The 16587-nt window shown below is 50.4% G+C and overlaps 1 protein-coding gene across 2 annotated transcripts in view; it reads right to left on the reverse strand.

Annotated features, from left to right (window-relative positions):
- The window catches only part of MCMDC2 (minichromosome maintenance domain containing 2), a 1264730-nt gene that overhangs the window by 952066 nt on the left and 296077 nt on the right, over window positions 1-16587 (reverse strand). For both annotated transcript variants that reach the window (XM_078687209.1, XM_078687210.1), the window contains exon 4: window positions 7923-8118. In XM_078687209.1, the coding sequence (XP_078543335.1) occupies window positions 7923-8118 (196 nt within the window). The remainder of the gene's footprint in view (window positions 1-7922; window positions 8119-16587) is intronic.

Consider the following 16587-nt stretch of genomic DNA (forward strand, 5'->3'; position numbering starts at 1 on the left):
GCCCTGTCCCAAACCTGGTGGACGTCGCTCCTGAGGAACATAGTGATGCACCTGTTGGTCATATGTATGCTCAGAGTATTCCTCTGTGTCAGTCTCTTGTAATTTCACATTTAAATCTGAGGGACTATAGGCATCCCCATAATGGCCTCCATCTTCCTCCTCCTCATCTGACTTGTCATCCAGAAGCATTGTCGGTGGAAGAGACAAAAACCGTCTAGGAGACGTCATTTCAGGTGTAATTTTCAGCTTCTGCATTGGAAATTGCAGTTTTTGACCCGTCGACGGCCTCGTCGACGGAGCTGTCGTCGACGGTGCGGCAGTCGTCGACGGTATTGTCGATGGAGTCGTCGACGGCACACTGGACTTCGTCGACGGCGTTTTGCTCGTCGTCGACGGTATTATCGTCGACGGATTCGTCGTCGAACTCGTCGTCATCACCATCAGTGTCATCGTCGAAGTTGTTGTTGCCGTCGACGTAGTCTTCGTCGACGACGAGGCCGTCGACAGCACCTTCCCTGAGACCATCATCGTCGACGAGGAAGTAGTCATGGTCGACGAACCAGGTACCTTAAACGCCGACGGAGTCGTCGACGATGAAACTGCTACCGACGACGATCCCGTCGACGGAGCCAATGAAACAGCGGAAACTTTCAGAGAAGCAATCGTCGTCGACGTACCTGTTGTTTTTGTCGTCGACGGACGCCGTTTCTTCTCAGGCATAGTCCCTGGATTGACTGTAGAGTATTGTTCACCAGTCTTTTCCTTTTTGGACGGAGGAGAAGTGATAGAAACCTCCTTTTTGTCCTTAGTGGCTGTTACCAATCCAGCAGCCTGTCCCAGCCTCTCCTTTTCACTTCCGTGAGGAGATTTAATGGGACTAGCCCTCTCAGACCTGTCAGAGATCTTATGAGGGGCCTTGATAGGGGGCTCAGCTGAAGAAGAAGAAGGAGGAGACCTACCCCTCTTCTTGGATATGCGAGAGGAAGACAGAGATGTTGAATCCTCTTCATCCGATGAGAACACCTCCTTCCGAGTCTTCATTTTTTGAAGCCAGGTCAAAAGCCGGCCCTCCCTGTCTTGTAGCGTTTTTGTAGAGAAGGTTCTACAAATCTTGCAGTCAGTGGCCTTGAGGTCCGGGTATAAGCAATAAATACAGCTTTCATGCTTATCTTCTACAAAAAGTTGCTTTTTTCCACAAGACGCACAGGACCTGAATAAGGCCTTCTTCTCCTTGTCAGACATATTTTGATTGTAGATGAAAAGTTGAAGAAATAAGTATGGAATGAAAAACTGAGCAGAGCTCAGTAGAGACTCCCTAGCACAACGTGCGGTAGAAAAATCTGAGGCTCTGAGCTCTCTCAGGAAGGTTCTATGGGGTGAGGCTGCTCTGATTGGTCCTGACAAAAGTTTGGTCTCCTTTACACAAAGAGGGTGATAGGATACAAAATGAGATGAGGCCTAGGCCTATTTTTCTCATTTGTTTCTATGGTTGTGATACTACCGAGGCTCCCATTCCGACGACTGGGAATTATACAAAGCATGGGAATCTATGAAAGTTCCAATACTGGGGTAACACTAGGTTCCCACACACGCGCACTATAGATATGACTCAGCGAGTATAGTCTCTCCTTTATGTCCTCACTTGCCCAGGTGATCTAAATCATTCGGCCAGCACTTACGGCAAAACACTGCTCATGGCATTGTTACGGAGGTCCACGAGAAAGCCACAGGTTCACCGCAGGTCTTGATCGATAGTTTTGTGAGTACACGTGCACTCCAGCGACGGTCCAGGTAAGCTTTTTCTTCACAGGTCGCTAACCTCCCGAAGGCCCTTTCTCTATCCAGGGTCTTTACCTCTGCCGGACTACTCCATGGGGCATATCATGGCAAATGCCAACGTGAGGATAATACTCCCTTCATGCACCTATCACCCCATTGTCTGTGTGTTATACTTACGATGTCTAGCCCACCACAAAACTTTATGCATAAACGATAATTTACACCCTAACCATACCACCCATATGGTTACACCATTTGCCGCATTTTTATTGTCTACACAGCACAATAGGAACCGGTAATCAGATTGTTTTGTGACTATATGCTACTATACTAAGACTCTCCCCTGTATGTTTTGTATTGTCATACATGTGGTATGTCCAGTGATGCTCTAAGAGGGAATCCACCTCGCACACATACAGCTCCTTAGCGAGTGCTTCACATTGTTCAAAATTACACACTCACTTAAATTAAGATTGCACCATCATGTTTTTAGTCCTGAAGAAAGCCAGTTTTAATCAGAAAGGCCTGGCTGAAACATGTAGACCACACTTGGATGCAGAAGGCCCTAACAGATACTCCTATTACATCCATAAGCCTTTTTAATGCTAACAGTGGCCCAGTTATTAAAATGTAATTTACCCTCGGGTACTAGGACCCCTGTATAGCTTTTAAAACTTTCACCTTCACGTCACAACACTGCACCCTCAGCAACATACCTGCTCCGCTGTATCCAGGCGTTGAAGCACACCCGGGACACATTCGGTGTCACTGGGTGGGCCAGATGATGAAGCATGCCACCAACTAGGTTGGTGGGTGAGGGCTTCATGAACAAACAAAATGGTTTGCACTTTGTCATACAGCTTTGAGTCAAGCTAAAACTTCACAAACAAGCTAGTCCTTATTGATTGCACATGTTCTTGGTCAACCATCCTCTAAAAACTAATAATGAGATAGAGTATTTGTTGGACTAGTTGATACAAAAAGGATAGGCATTCCTTTAATTGTTTCATGTATATTTTTTGTATTGTGTTGTGTCAAGCACTTTTGCGTCACCTTTTCACCAAGTCACGTTTATTAATTGTGTTTATGACAGCTGCATATGAAGAAATTTGGGTATATTATTTGGTTATATGACCATGAATATACAAAATAATTAATGGCATTGTTGTGTGTTGTTTATCTTTTTTAATAATTGTATTATAGGTTTGTTGAATATTGGCCAACATTCCTACTCCTGCAGACCATACATTGATCTTTATTCATAGGTGTGACATTTTGGGCACCATTTTCTCACACAAAGCAATTGCGATACCCAACAGAACGCATTGTAGTTTATAAATTATATATATATATTTTTTTCCATCTTTTTATTTGCAGGATAACAGTGCACAGATATTACATTACAGTTCAGCTCAGTGTGGCATATGTTCTAGTGATGCATTTCAGTAAAACTGTAGCAGCTCGAGTTACTTTTCTCTTTGTCATAATTGCTCTCAACCCCCAACTTTCCCCACCCAACTCCCCCCACCCATCTTCCCTCCCCGGACACTTCTATCGAAGCACAGTGTGTAATCTATACATGGCAATACAGTCTTCAACCGTCCCTTAATTTCACCATATCCTTGTCACAAAGCCCCTGAGGTCCCTACAATCCTGAATTCAGCCTTGGCTGAATGTCTTCCTATACAGTGCACCTGTGTCTGTGCATGAGCTGCTATCCCTTGCCATTCGGAAGCACAAGGGAGCACAAGGGAGTCCGAATACGCGGTGTTTCTAAAGCATTCAATCCAATCCATTTCAATCATCCACAGACACGCTCCCGGTGGTAGTGTCCGCATCAGCCATTTCAAAGGATATCAGTACAGTGTTCCATTCGAGTGATATGGGAACCCTTCTCAAGCCTTTTCGTTCTTCGGTCTGTAATGCCATACCTTCAGCCCTACCCCACCTCACCACGTCTGCATTCCACACGTCTGGGTCAGGTGGCCTGCTCGATTTCCACCTCATGGTAATAGCACGCTTGGCCAGCAGCAGCGCTAGATCGATGAACCTCGTGGCCACACTTTTCCTACGTTCAGTGGGTCCCAGTCCCAGCAGGCTAGAGGATATAGTGTCGTATTTTCTGTTAGGGGACACTCTGTGTAATGCGGCGTGAATGGTAGCCCAAAAAAATCCCAATTTCGGGCAATCCCATAGCATGTGTATTAACCTCGCGTCCTCCATTCCACACCGGGGGCAGGAGTCTGGCGTGGCAGGAAACATTACATGTAGACGGTGAGGCGTGAGGTATGCGCGGTGTAGGATCATAAGTTGGATGAATTTAAACTTAGGGTTCCTCGAAACTCTCTTGGGAAATTTAAGAACACGCTCCCACTCCTTGTCCCGAAACTCCCGGCCTGCCTCCCTCTCCCACACTTCACGCAGAGGCTGCAATGATATCGCCCTCCCTGCGCGGATACCACTCGTAATCCATTTTGTTAAATTGCTCCCTGAGCCCATCAGGTACATCATCATATGTAGTGGGTTTACAATAGGTTTGTTACCTTCCGGTGCCCAATTCCGTGTGATGTAGCCGCGCACCCCTCCATGTAGCAAGAACATCCCCCTAGGCACCTGGTGTGTTGTGTAGAAGTCTTCAAAGGTCATCATGTGACCATCATTGAATAGATCGCCCACCTGTGACACCCCGGCTTCCGTCCACGTGGTGAGCGCCCGTGTAGACAATATCCCCGTCCCCAGGGGGATCCCCAGCAATGGTATCGTGGGAGCGTAGGAAGAGGTGGGGGACGTGTATCTCACAGCTCTCCTCCAGCAGGCAATGGCCATCTTGAGCAAGGGAGGAGATTGCCCAGGGATCGCCGTATTAGGCAGCAGCAAAGTGTGTATGGCGCCCCTTCCCCTGTCCTCTTCAGACATGCCTATTTCGTGCAGGTTGCGTCCCGCTAGCCAGTAGGCCAGCCGTAGTTTATAAATTATATACCCAGGTTCTGAGGAACACAGAGCAACCCCATTATTTTTTATGGCAAAATAGGATGTATGCTGTGGAATACAGATGTCTTATGATGAAAGGGGCAGGGCTAAGCTATATCTAAAAGTGAATAGAGTAATTCCTGACTCCACTGCATGGAATTCAAATATCTTCACAGAACACATCTCATTTCTACTGTATTACCCAAAATACACTATACAATGCTGAGAGATCCCAAAGACGTCGGTTTGAGACAGCAGATTGGATTCACATGATTTCATACTCTAGGACTCTGTAGCCAAGTGATCACACATCTGCACAAGGAAGTTAGAAATCCGATTAAACTAGACCCTAAACAATGTGTGTTGGTACTACACCTGTTTCCAAAGAAAAAAGGAATTAATTTTCAAATGATTGATCTATGGCTCCTTTTGGCAAAGTATTCCAATTTTTAGGATGCAGGCAGGGCATTCTCAGTTTGGTCTTTGGAGCAGGGCCGTGAAGGAGTGGACACTAGCAGAACAACCTAGAATTTCGATAGTGCATACGGGACCCAAACTGTGAGATAACCTGGAGTCCAGTCCAGTATTTCTGCAGCTTCGGACAATATAATAAATTTTCTAGCAGTGAACCAGAAGCTCCAACATAGGGCTAATTTTGCTTTGTCTCATTTAAGAACTTTGTGGGTATCTGTAAGTGAGTACCTTCTGTAGAATATTCCTTGCTTCACATTCCATATACTCATCTTAGTCCAATCATAGATCGCCCATACTAGCTATCATTCAAGATCTTGCCTAGCTTTCTGTCAGGTTTGCCACAGATATTTTATATGTTGGTTTGTTTATGCAGAAGTATAATTTTGTGTATGTTGGAAACTATATGCTTAATGGCCTTCCCATTTAATCTACTTCTCAAATTGTACGGGTTGCTGTGATCTTTGTTCTCTCATAGTTGGGTGGACTGCCCAGTGTTATATCTAAAACCCCCTGTTTTGACCAGGCCTGATTGTTCCTTAAGCACCTCCAGCAGTCTAATCTCCCCCTGCCACAACTCCCTTATAGAAGGAGCCCAACATTAGACATTTGTTATCCCTCGAAACTCTATAACTGTTCATACCTTGGCCAGTAGCAAAGCTTGGGTCTTTCGCAAATTAGAGGTGTACCTAGACAGCTGTGATATCATGCCCTTTGCCTAGCTTAATGTGTCCCATATTTCTAGGTTCACTCGGAGAATAAAGAACCCATCTCTTGAGTTTTCTTCCCACTCAAATCGCACATCCCCAAGGCCATAGTGTAGTGTCCTGATTAATATTACTATCAAGATGCTAGGGGCCAGATTTACGACCCTTTTTTGCAGCCGCAAATGCGACATCCTCCTGTTTGCGACTGCAAAAAAGGATAATGGCATGTACAAATGCTATTTTTCAAGTCACTGACTCGCAAAATAGCATTTGTGACTCCCGCTATTAGGAAAGGGCTTCCCTTCCTAATAGCCAGTCACCATGCCATGTACAATTGCTTTGCGCCCGCAAAACACTCGCAGGTTACCACCTACTTCAAGTAGGTGGTAAACCACTCGCAAACAGGAAGGGGTCCCCAGGGGACCCCTACCCCTTTGTGAGTATGTGAGAAAATATTTTTAATAGCAGGCAGTGGTCCGAGGGACCACTACAAGCCCTTAAAAAAGTGAAACTGACAAGTTTCATTTTCCTTTTTGAATGCTTCCCATTTTCCTTTAAGGAAAACGGGCTGCATTAAAAAAAAAATCCTGCTTTATTTAAAAGCAGTCCCAGACATGGTGGTCTGCTGACCCCAGCAGGCCACCATCCCTGGGTCCCTGGGAGTGCTAGCTAGCCATTCCTAATGGGGTCGCCAATTGCGACAGCCTCATTAATATTCATGAGGCATGCGATTTGCAACCCCATTAGGAATCGCTAACAGTGTCTGAGAAACTGTTATACATCCCTATTTGCGAGTAGCAAATGCGACGCAATTTGCGAGTCGCAAATTGGTGAGTCGTACATCTGGCCCTAGATTGCAAGCCCTCCCTGGGAAATTGGAGCTGTTATTTGGCATTTTAATGTTAGACAGTGTAACTGAACAGCGATTTCTTGATGAAGCAATCAAAAAAAGGCCAAACATTCATGAAGTAAAATAAAAAGATTATTTTCACTGGACTTGAACTGGAGTAGGTCTTTGATAATAAGAAAATTCACTGTGCGAGATATTATCATTTTCCCATAGAAAAATTACCAATAATGTTATTTAAAATTAAAACAGATTTCCCTTGATGGTATTAAAAGCGTTTTTTGTTTAGACAAAACATTAAAACACTGTAAAGGTAGTGTGCTGTGATCTGGTGTGAATCAGACAAGTCTGTGCAAATAAGTATTCATAAATGGTGATGGAATAATTTACCAGTGAAGGTCCGCTAATTAAGTTTGGTAGGTCCTAAAAAATACACTACAGAACCTTTTATCCAGGACAGACTCCTTTTGTGCCAAATTATATTAACAAAAGGATTGGAATGACCCCACAATTGGTGGAGTGTACAGGAATGGGCTTCTCCAGAAGGAGAAATATTTTCTCACCCAAAAAGTAAATGCACACATCTCTTAAATGTACACCTGCAGTTTGCTATATTTCTCATGCACAAATGGCTATGCATTGGAATCCTCCTGGAAAGCTAGAACTGTTCCAGACTTTTAGGACTACATTTAGATTTCAATACAGTAGTAACTGTTTCTCCAGGCAGTAAAACTTTGAGAGCGAGTTTCCGACTTTCCAAGCAGACCCTATATGAATCAGGCCCTCTGGCATTGTGTACTCTTGTTGTACCCTTCATTACTCTCTACCCTAAGTGTAAGTACAAGCCTGGGTTAGTACCAGCTTGCTACTTACAGTTAGCACCACTCTACAGTGAAGGGAAATTGTGATCCAGAAACCTTTACATATGATAAGAGAAACAGAATAAGTCTGGGTTTAGGAGCATTATTTCTAGCTCCTTGTGGACCTTTCTCACCATGCACAGTGTACTGTCATTAAGCAACATATCTGCATCTCATCAGACTTGCTCACTATGATTTGAATAATCACTTCCCACGTACCAACTCATAGAAGACACTAGTAATTTTTTTTATACACTTGTTTACAATATACTACAAAAAATGTTGTACCTTGAGAATATGGACAATTTTCCTCAGAGCAAAGGAACCTTGCTCCTTGGGTATATTTAGTTACAACAGTCATTGCAACTACTATCCCTTCCAACATATAAAACCTCTGAGATGTGTAATCAATTGGAAACTCAAGAAGACTGAGAAAATAACTCGGTAGCGATGGCAAATGTGTGAGCTTCAGCACCACATTAATCTATAATAAAGAAAAAAAGGTTATTAGTACACTTATTACTATATGTACATGTAAGTAACTGAATTTTAATTCCAATAGTGACTCTGATAATACTAACACTTAGGGCTCACTTCTTGTAAGTACTGGGAGGGTGGGGGTTGGGGGCAAGAAGTTGGGTGTGTATGGGAGTGTATAGGAGTGCAAGCCTTGGAAGCTACAGTTCCCTCCCAGGTTTTTCTTTTGCCAGGTCGATTATTGTCAGTTACATTTACATTCTTCTGTATTATGACAGATAGCACACAACTTGCCTCCTTCAATTAGTTCTATGGAGCAATGCCACAATAAGTTGTGTGTGACCTCTTGCCATCCTTGAATGAATTCCCATTGGTCTTCGACCCCTAAAGTTACTCAATCTGATCTCCTCTTAATCTATATCGACCCAGCAGAGTAACACTGACCCACTGATCCATTCTCGGGTCAATGCATTTTTCCATGTGGTTGCGATGTATCTTTTATCTAATATCAGGGCTATATCGAGGAACTAGTTCTGCTCTTCCTCTTTGTTATGTTATGTTAAAAAGTACTTGTAAAGCGTACGTACAGCAGACGGTTTCATGGCGTTGGGCTCAAAACAGTTCTGCTCCTGGAGGATTTATACATACGCCTGGCGAAAGAGGCAGGTTTTCAAGAGTTTCCTGAATTGAGGGTATGATGTCGTAGACCTAATGTCCTGAGGAAGGGAGTTCTAAAATTGAGGGGTTTGGACCGCAAATCTCTTTCTAGGGCACAGGAACAGACTTATTAGATTTTGGTGACATTAGTCCCTGCTTGCAAGCATTTTTTTAAGTGTTAGTGTCTCTTCCCTTTAATATTCTACTACAATAGGATACAACCAAGTCATGGGGTAAAATCCTGCATCCTCCATAGAACACCTGGAGAAAGCATTTGGGTATATTTTCTTTAATTTCGTAGGTGTGAGATCTACTCTATGCAAAACAAAAAGTTAAATAGCCGTAACTTGAATCTTACATTGCTCAAGAGTCATATTGGGTGATCTTCAACTGTCTCCCATGTATGGTCTGATAATTTCTGGCCTAAGTCTTAATTCCAATTTGTCTTAAATTTGTTCGATTCCCTTTCAGGTCTAACTCGAGTGCATTATAAATGGGTGTGATAGCATTCCTCCCACTACCAAGCGTAAGTGTGGTGCGTAGTCTGTGATTCTTCAGTGCTTCATTCATGATTGTGGGTTCCATTTAGTGATTAACAAGTCAATCTGTACAACATACTGTAGGAATTTGCCCACTGGTACTTCACTTCATCAGCTCTTCTAAACTCAGCAAAGGATTCAGTTTGCCTGAGTCTTACAGGTCACCCTCTTCACTGACCAGGTGCGGCCGGTGCAGGTAAGAGTGGTGAAGCGCCGGGGGGGGGGGGGGGGGGGGGAGTTTGGGGATGTAAATCGACAAGACGACGGAAAAGGAGAAATCAAATAAATGAATAAATAAAACCGATTCCCTTGTGCTTGCCGCATCGCCAAGTCAGTGAGCACAAAGTGAGTGTTTTTTTGTTTTTTTTAAATATTTGCCCTATTCTGTCATCTCTCGACTTCCGCGCTTCCCCGCCCCACCGCTCTTACCTGCACCAGCCGCGTCTGTCACTGACGCCATACTGACCCCACCTCAACAATTTTGCCATTTGGCTTTTACATGAGCAAACATCTGTTTATCGAAATTTGGGTTTTGTTACGGTTACAAACAATTATGGGTGCATCGTCAAACAGTATTACAGAAAGTTAGAATTATTTTCCTGTTATAGGTGATTTGTTGTATGTATGTCTTTCAACTACAGGAAAATGTAAAGGCAACCGCTGCACTCCCTGGTAGTATATAAAGTCTGATGGGTGACACAGAGTTAGTAATATTATAGGTGCTCTGGGAGATCACCTTCTGGTTCCAAAAGGTGCAAAATGCAAAACAAACAGGAAGTCTTACAGGAGGTAAGAGCTATCTCAGAGCACTCTTGATGCACAAACAGTGCGTAACTAACTGTTTGTGCATCAAGAGTGCTCTGAGATAGCTCTTACCTCCTGTAAGACTTCCTGTTTGTCTTTCAACTACCACAGCTTTCTCAATATTTTGGCATTCCTGCAAGCTTACACTGTCCATCGTAGTTTCCAACTTGATGGTTTGCACTTCTTTAAGTCATTAAACAGATGTTTATTACAGTAGGTTTTAACAATAACAACAGTAGCATGTCTCCCTATAGGTAACAGTTTCTCTCCACATTTCCGTACATAGAGGTCGATTATGATGGCGGACGGAAACGGGATCCGTCCGCCACGGACGCGGCCAAGATACTCCCGACCGCGCCGCAGAGAACCCGCCGTTGCGATTAGGATAAAAATGCCATTAAACTCCGTCCGCGGCGGACGGAGTACAGCAAACCCCGTCCGCGGCGGACGGAGTACACCTGAGACCGCCGCAAGCGGACGGAACCAACGAAACCCCGTCCGCCGCGGACGCACATGAACGCGGAAACAGCCATCTCCACCGCCATACCTGCGAAGGCTCCGTGTCCGCGATTAGGATAACGCCGCCTGTACCTCGGTACGCACCGCCATCCACGTCCGCGGCGGAAACATTGCAACGAGAAACAGTGCATCACAGCGGAAGGCCAACACGAACAACATCCCTACCGTCAAACCAATGTCAAAACGTGAGACGGAAGTAAATTGCAAACACACGAAAAAGGAGTACCCCCCACCGGAAACACCAACAGCAATCACAAGCCACAATTACACCCCCCCCAAGTACCCAATAATGCACACTAGTCAAAACACCCACCTACCACCTGACTGCCAACAACCATTGAGCCACGACTATAAAAAGACTCACACCCACTACCACAATCCTTTGCATCACAGCATAGCTGCTAGCAAGAGGCCCAATACGAGCAACAGCATACACCAATTGAAGACACACATCCACCACCCTACCACACCCACCACACAAACACCCACCACACCATTCCAACACACCACACAACACACACCTGCACCCCCCAACGCACTCAACCCACACCCTGAGCACCACACACCATGGCACCCAAAAAAAACCTACATTCACGGAGACCGAGTTGAGGGTAATGGTAGATGAAATTATCCGTGTTGAGCCCCACATATTCGGTGCCCAAGCCCAGCAGACCACTGTTGTGCAAAAAAATCACATGTGGGACAGGATCGTCAGTCGGGTGAATGCGTCAGGGACCGTGCCCAGGACAAAGCATGAAATACAGAGGCGGTGGCATGGCCTGAAAACCAGGGTGAAAGGGATCCGTGCCAAAAACCTTGTGAGAGCCAATCACACTGGCGGCGGCAGACCCCCGGAGCCCATACCCTACACTGACTGGGAGGAAAAGGTGCTGGGCATACTGCACCCAGAGAGCCTGGACGGACTTGAGGAAGGAGAAGAGGCTGGTAAGTACAAACCAAGCACCACGATCAGAACGACATGGTCAGCCTCACACAACTGGGAAGACACAACTCCCAGGCCCCAACCCATGCACGTGGGCCACATACTCACCAAAATGTAAATGGATACCAACAGGCCCCCCTGTCCACAGGGAGGGTGGTGGTGGGTGGGGGGGTGTGTGTGTGTGAGAGGTGGGTGGGGTGTGTGAGAGACCAGCACTACAACTCCCAACCGGCCCCCATGTCCACAGGGAGGGTGGTGGGGGGTGGGGGGGGTCTGTGTTTGAGAGGTGGGTGGGGTGTGTGAGAGACCAGCACTACAACTCCCAACAGGCCCCCATGTCAACAGGGAGGGTGGTGGTGGGGGGTGTGTGTGAGAGGTGGGTGGGGTGTGTGAGAGACCAGCACTACAACTCCCAACAGGCCCCCATGTCAACAGGGAGGGTGGTGGTGGGTGGGGGGGTGTGAGAGGTGGATGGGGTGTGTGAGAGACCTGCACTACAACTCCCAACAGGCCCCCATGTCAACAGGGAGGGTGGTGGTGGGTGGGGGGGGTGTGTGTGAGAGGTTGGTGGGGTGTGTGAGAGACCAGCACTACAACTCCCAACAGGCCCCCATGTCCACAGGGAGGGTGGTGGTGGGTGGGGGGGTGTGTGTGAGAGGTGGGTGAGGTTTGTGAGAGACCAGCACTACAACTCCCAACAGGCCCCCATGTCAACAGGGAGGGTGGTGGTGGGTGGGGGGGGTGTGTGAGAGGTGTGTGGGGTGTGTGAGAGACCAGCACTACAACTCCCAACAGGCCCCCATGTCCACAGGGAGGGTGGTGGTGGTTGGGGAGGGGGGGGGGCGTGAGAGGTGGGTGGGGTGTGTGAGAGACCAGCACTACAACTCCCAACAGGCCCCCATGTCAACAGGGAGGGTGGTGGTGGGGTGTGTGTGTGAGAGGTGGGTGGGGTGTGTGAGAGACCAGCACTACAACTCCCAACAGGCCCCCATGTCAACAGGGAGGGTGGTGGTGGGGGGTGTGTGTGAGAGGTGGGTGGGGTGTGTGAGAGACCAGCACTACAACTCCCAACAGGCCCCCATGTCAACAGGGAGGATGGTGGTGGGTGGGGGGGGTGTGTGAGAGGTGGGTGGGGTGTGTGAGAGACCAGCACTACAACTCCCAACAGGCCCCCATGTCAACAGGGAGGGTGGTGGTGGGTGGGGGGGGGGGGTGTGAGAGGTGGGTGGGGTGTGTGAGAGACCAGCACTACAACTCCCAACAGGCCCCCATGTCCACAGGGAGGGGGGGGGTGTGAGAGGTGGGTGAGGTTTGTGAGAGACCAGCACTACAACTCCCAACAGGCCCCCATGTCAACAGGGAGGGTGGTGGTGGGTGGGGGGGGTGTGAGAGGTGTGGGGGGTGTGTGAAAGACCAGCACTACAACTCCCAACAGGCCCCCATGTCCACAGGGAGGGTGGTGGTGGTTGGGGAGGGTGTGTGTGTGAGAGGTGGGTGGGGTGTGTGAGAGACCAGCACTACAACTCCCAACAGGCCCCCATGTCAACAGGGAGGGTGGTGGTGGGGGGTGGGGGTGAGAGGTGGGTGGGGTGTGTGAGAGACCAGCACTACAACTCCCAACAGGCCCCCATGTCAACAGGGAGGGTGGTGGTGGGGGGTGTGTGTGAGAGGTGGGTGGGGTGTGTGAGAGACCAGCACTACAACTCCCAACAGGCCCCCATGTCAACAGGGAGGGTGGTGGTGGGTGGGGGGGGGGTGTGTGTGAGAGGTGGGTGGGGTGTGTGAGAGACCAGCACTACAACTCCCAACAGGACCCATGTCAACAGGGAGGGTGGTGGTGGGTGGGGGGGGTGTGAGAGGTGTGTGGGGTGTGTGAGAGACCAGCACTACAACTCCCAACAGGCCCCCATGTCCACAGGGAGGGTGGTGGTGGGTGAGGGGGGTGTGAAAGGTGGGTGGGGTGTGTGAGAGACCAGCACTACAACTCCCAACAGGCCCCCATGTCAACAGGGAGGGTGGTGGTGGGGGGTGTGTGTGAGAGGTGGGTGGGGTGTGTGAGAGACCAGCACTACAACTCCCAACAGGCCCCCATGTCAACAGGGAGGGTGGTGGTGGGGGGGGTGTGTGAGAGGTGGGTGGGGTGTGTGAGAGACCAGCACTACACCTCCCAACAGGCCCCCATGTCAACAGGGAGGGTGGTGGTGGGTGGGGGGGGTGTGAGAGGTGGGTGGGGTGTGTGAGAGACCAGCACTACAACTCCCAACAGGCCCCCATGTCCACAGGGAGGGTGGTGGTGGGTGGGGGTGTGTGTGAGAGGTGGGTGGGGTGTGTGAGAGACCAGCACTACAACTCCCAACAGGCCCCCATGTCAACAGGGAGGGTGGTGGTGGGGGGGGGTGTGGGAGAGGTGGGTTGGGTGTGTGAGAGACCAGCACTACAACTCCCAACAGGCCCCCATGTCAACAGGGAGGGTGGTGGTGGGGGGTGTGTGAGAGAGGTGGGTGGGGTGTGTGAGAGACCAGCACTACAACTCCCAACAGGCCCCCATGTCAACAGGGAGGGTGGGTGGGGGGGGTGTGTGTGTGAGAGGTGGGTGGGGTGTGTGAGAGACCAGCACTACAACTCCCAACAGGCCCCCATGTCAACAGGGAGGGTGGTGGTGGGTGGGGGGGTGTGTGAGAGGTGGGTGGGGTGTGTGAGAGACCAGCACTGCAACTCCCAACAGGCCCCCATGTCCACAGGGAGGGTGGTGGTGGGTGGGGGGGGTGTGTGAGGTGGGTGGGGTGTGTGAGAGACCAGCCCTACAACTCCCAACAGGCCCCCATGTCAACAGGGAGGGTGGTGGTGGGTTGGGGGGGGTGAGAGGTGGGTGGGGTGTGTGAGAGACCAGCACTACAACTCCCAACAGGCCCCCATGTCAACAGGGAGGGTGGTGGTGGGTCGGGGGGGTGTGTGTGAGAGGTGGGTGGGGTGTGTGAGAGACCAGCACTACAACTCCCAACAGGCCCCCATGTCCACAGGGAGGGTGGTGGTGGGTGGGGGGGGTGTGTGAGAGGTGGGTGGGGTGTGTGAGAGACCAGCACTACAACTCCCAACAGGCCCCCATGTCAACAGGGAGGATGGTGGTGGGTGGGGGGGGGTGTGAGAGGTGGGTGGGGTGTGTGAGAGACCAGCACTACAACTCCCAACAGGCCCCCATGTCAACAGGGAGGGTGGTGGTGGGTGGGGGGGGGGGTGTGTGAGAGGTGGGTGGGGTGTGTGAGAGACCAGCACTACAACTCCCAACAGGCCCCCATGTCAACAGGGAGGGTGGTGGTGGGTGGGGGGGGGGGGTGAGAGGTGTGTGGGGTGTGTGAGAGACCAGCACTACAACTCCCAACAGGCCCCCATGTCCACAGGGAGGGTGGTGGTGGGTGGGGGTGTGTGAAAGGTGGGTGGGGTGTGTGAGAGACCAGCACTACAACTCCCAACAGGCCCCCATGTCAACAGGGAGGGTGGTGGTGGGGGGTGTGTGTGAGAGGTGGGTGGGGTGTGTGAGAGACCAGCACTACAACTCCCAACAGGCCCCCATGTCAACAGGGAGGGTGGTGGTGGGGGGTGTGTGTGAGAGGTGGGTGGGGTGTGTGAGAGACCAGCACTACAACTCCCAACAGGCCCCCATGTCAACAGGGAGGGTGGTGGTGGGTGGGGGGGTGTGAGAGGTGGGTGGGGTGTGTGAGAGACCAGCACTACAACTCCCAACAGGCCCCCATGTCCACAGGGAGGGTGGTGGTGGGTGGGGGGGTGTGAGAGGTGAGTGGGGTGTGTGAGAGACCAGCACTACAACTCCCAACAGGCCCCCATGTCAACAGGGAGGGTGGTGGTGGTGGGGGGTGTGTGGGAGAGGTGGGTTGGGTGTGTGAGAGACCAGCACTACAACTCCCAACAGGCCCCCATGTCAACAGGGAGGGTGGTGGTGGGGGGTGTGTGAGAGAGGTGGGTGGGGTGTGTGAGAGACCAGCACTACAACTCCCAACAGGCCCCCATGTCAACAGGGAGGGTGGTGGTGGGTGGGGGGGGGTGTGTGTGAGAGGTGGGTGGGGTGTGTGAGAGACCAGCACTACAACTCCCAACAGGCCCCAATGTCAACAGGGAGGGTGGTGGTGGGTGGGGGTGTGTGTGAGAGGTGGGTGGGGTATGTGAGAGACCAGCACTGCAACTCCCAACAGGCCCCCATGTCCACAGGGAGGGAGGTGGTGGGTGGGGGGGTGTGTGAGGTGGGTGGGGTGTGTGAGAGACCAGCACTACAACTCCCAACAGGCCCCCATGTCAACAGGGAGGGTGGTGGTGGGTGGGGGGGTGTGTGAGAGGTGGGTGGGGTGTGTGAGAGACCAGCACTGCAACTCCCAACAGGCCCCCATGTCCACAGGGAGGGTGGTGGTGGGTGGGGGGGGTGTGAGGTGGGTGGGGTGTGTGAGAGACCAGCACTACAACTCCCAACAGGCCCCCATGTCAACAGGGAGGGTGGTGGTGGGTCGGGGGGGTGTGTGTGAGAGGTGGGTGGGGTGTGTGAGAGACCAGCACTACAACTCCCAACAGGCCCCCATGTCCACAGGGAGGGTGGTGGTGGGTGGGGGGGGGGGTGAGAGGTGGGTGGGGTGTGTGAGAGACCAGCACTACAACTCCCAACAGGCCCCCATGTCAACAGGGAGGGTGGTGGTGGGTGGGGGGGGGTGAGAGGTGGGTGGGGTGTGTGAGAGACCAGCACTACAACTCCCAACAGGCCCCCATGTCAACAGGGAGGGTGGTGGTGGGGGGTGTGTGTGAGAGGTGGGTGGGGTGTGTGAGAGACCAGCACTACAACTCCCAACAGGCCCCCATGTCAACAGGGAGGGTGGTGGTGGGGGGTGTGTGTGAGAGGTGGGTGGGGTGTGTGAGAGACCAGCACTACAACTCCCAACAGGCCCCTATGTCAACAGGGAGGGTGGTGGTGGGTGGGGGGGTGTGTGTGTGAGAGGTGGGTGGGGTGTGTGAG

The sequence above is a fragment of the Lissotriton helveticus genome, chromosome 4_1 (assembly GCF_964261635.1).
Source record: "Lissotriton helveticus chromosome 4_1, aLisHel1.1, whole genome shotgun sequence".
Classification (NCBI taxonomy): domain Eukaryota; kingdom Metazoa; phylum Chordata; class Amphibia; order Caudata; family Salamandridae; genus Lissotriton; species Lissotriton helveticus.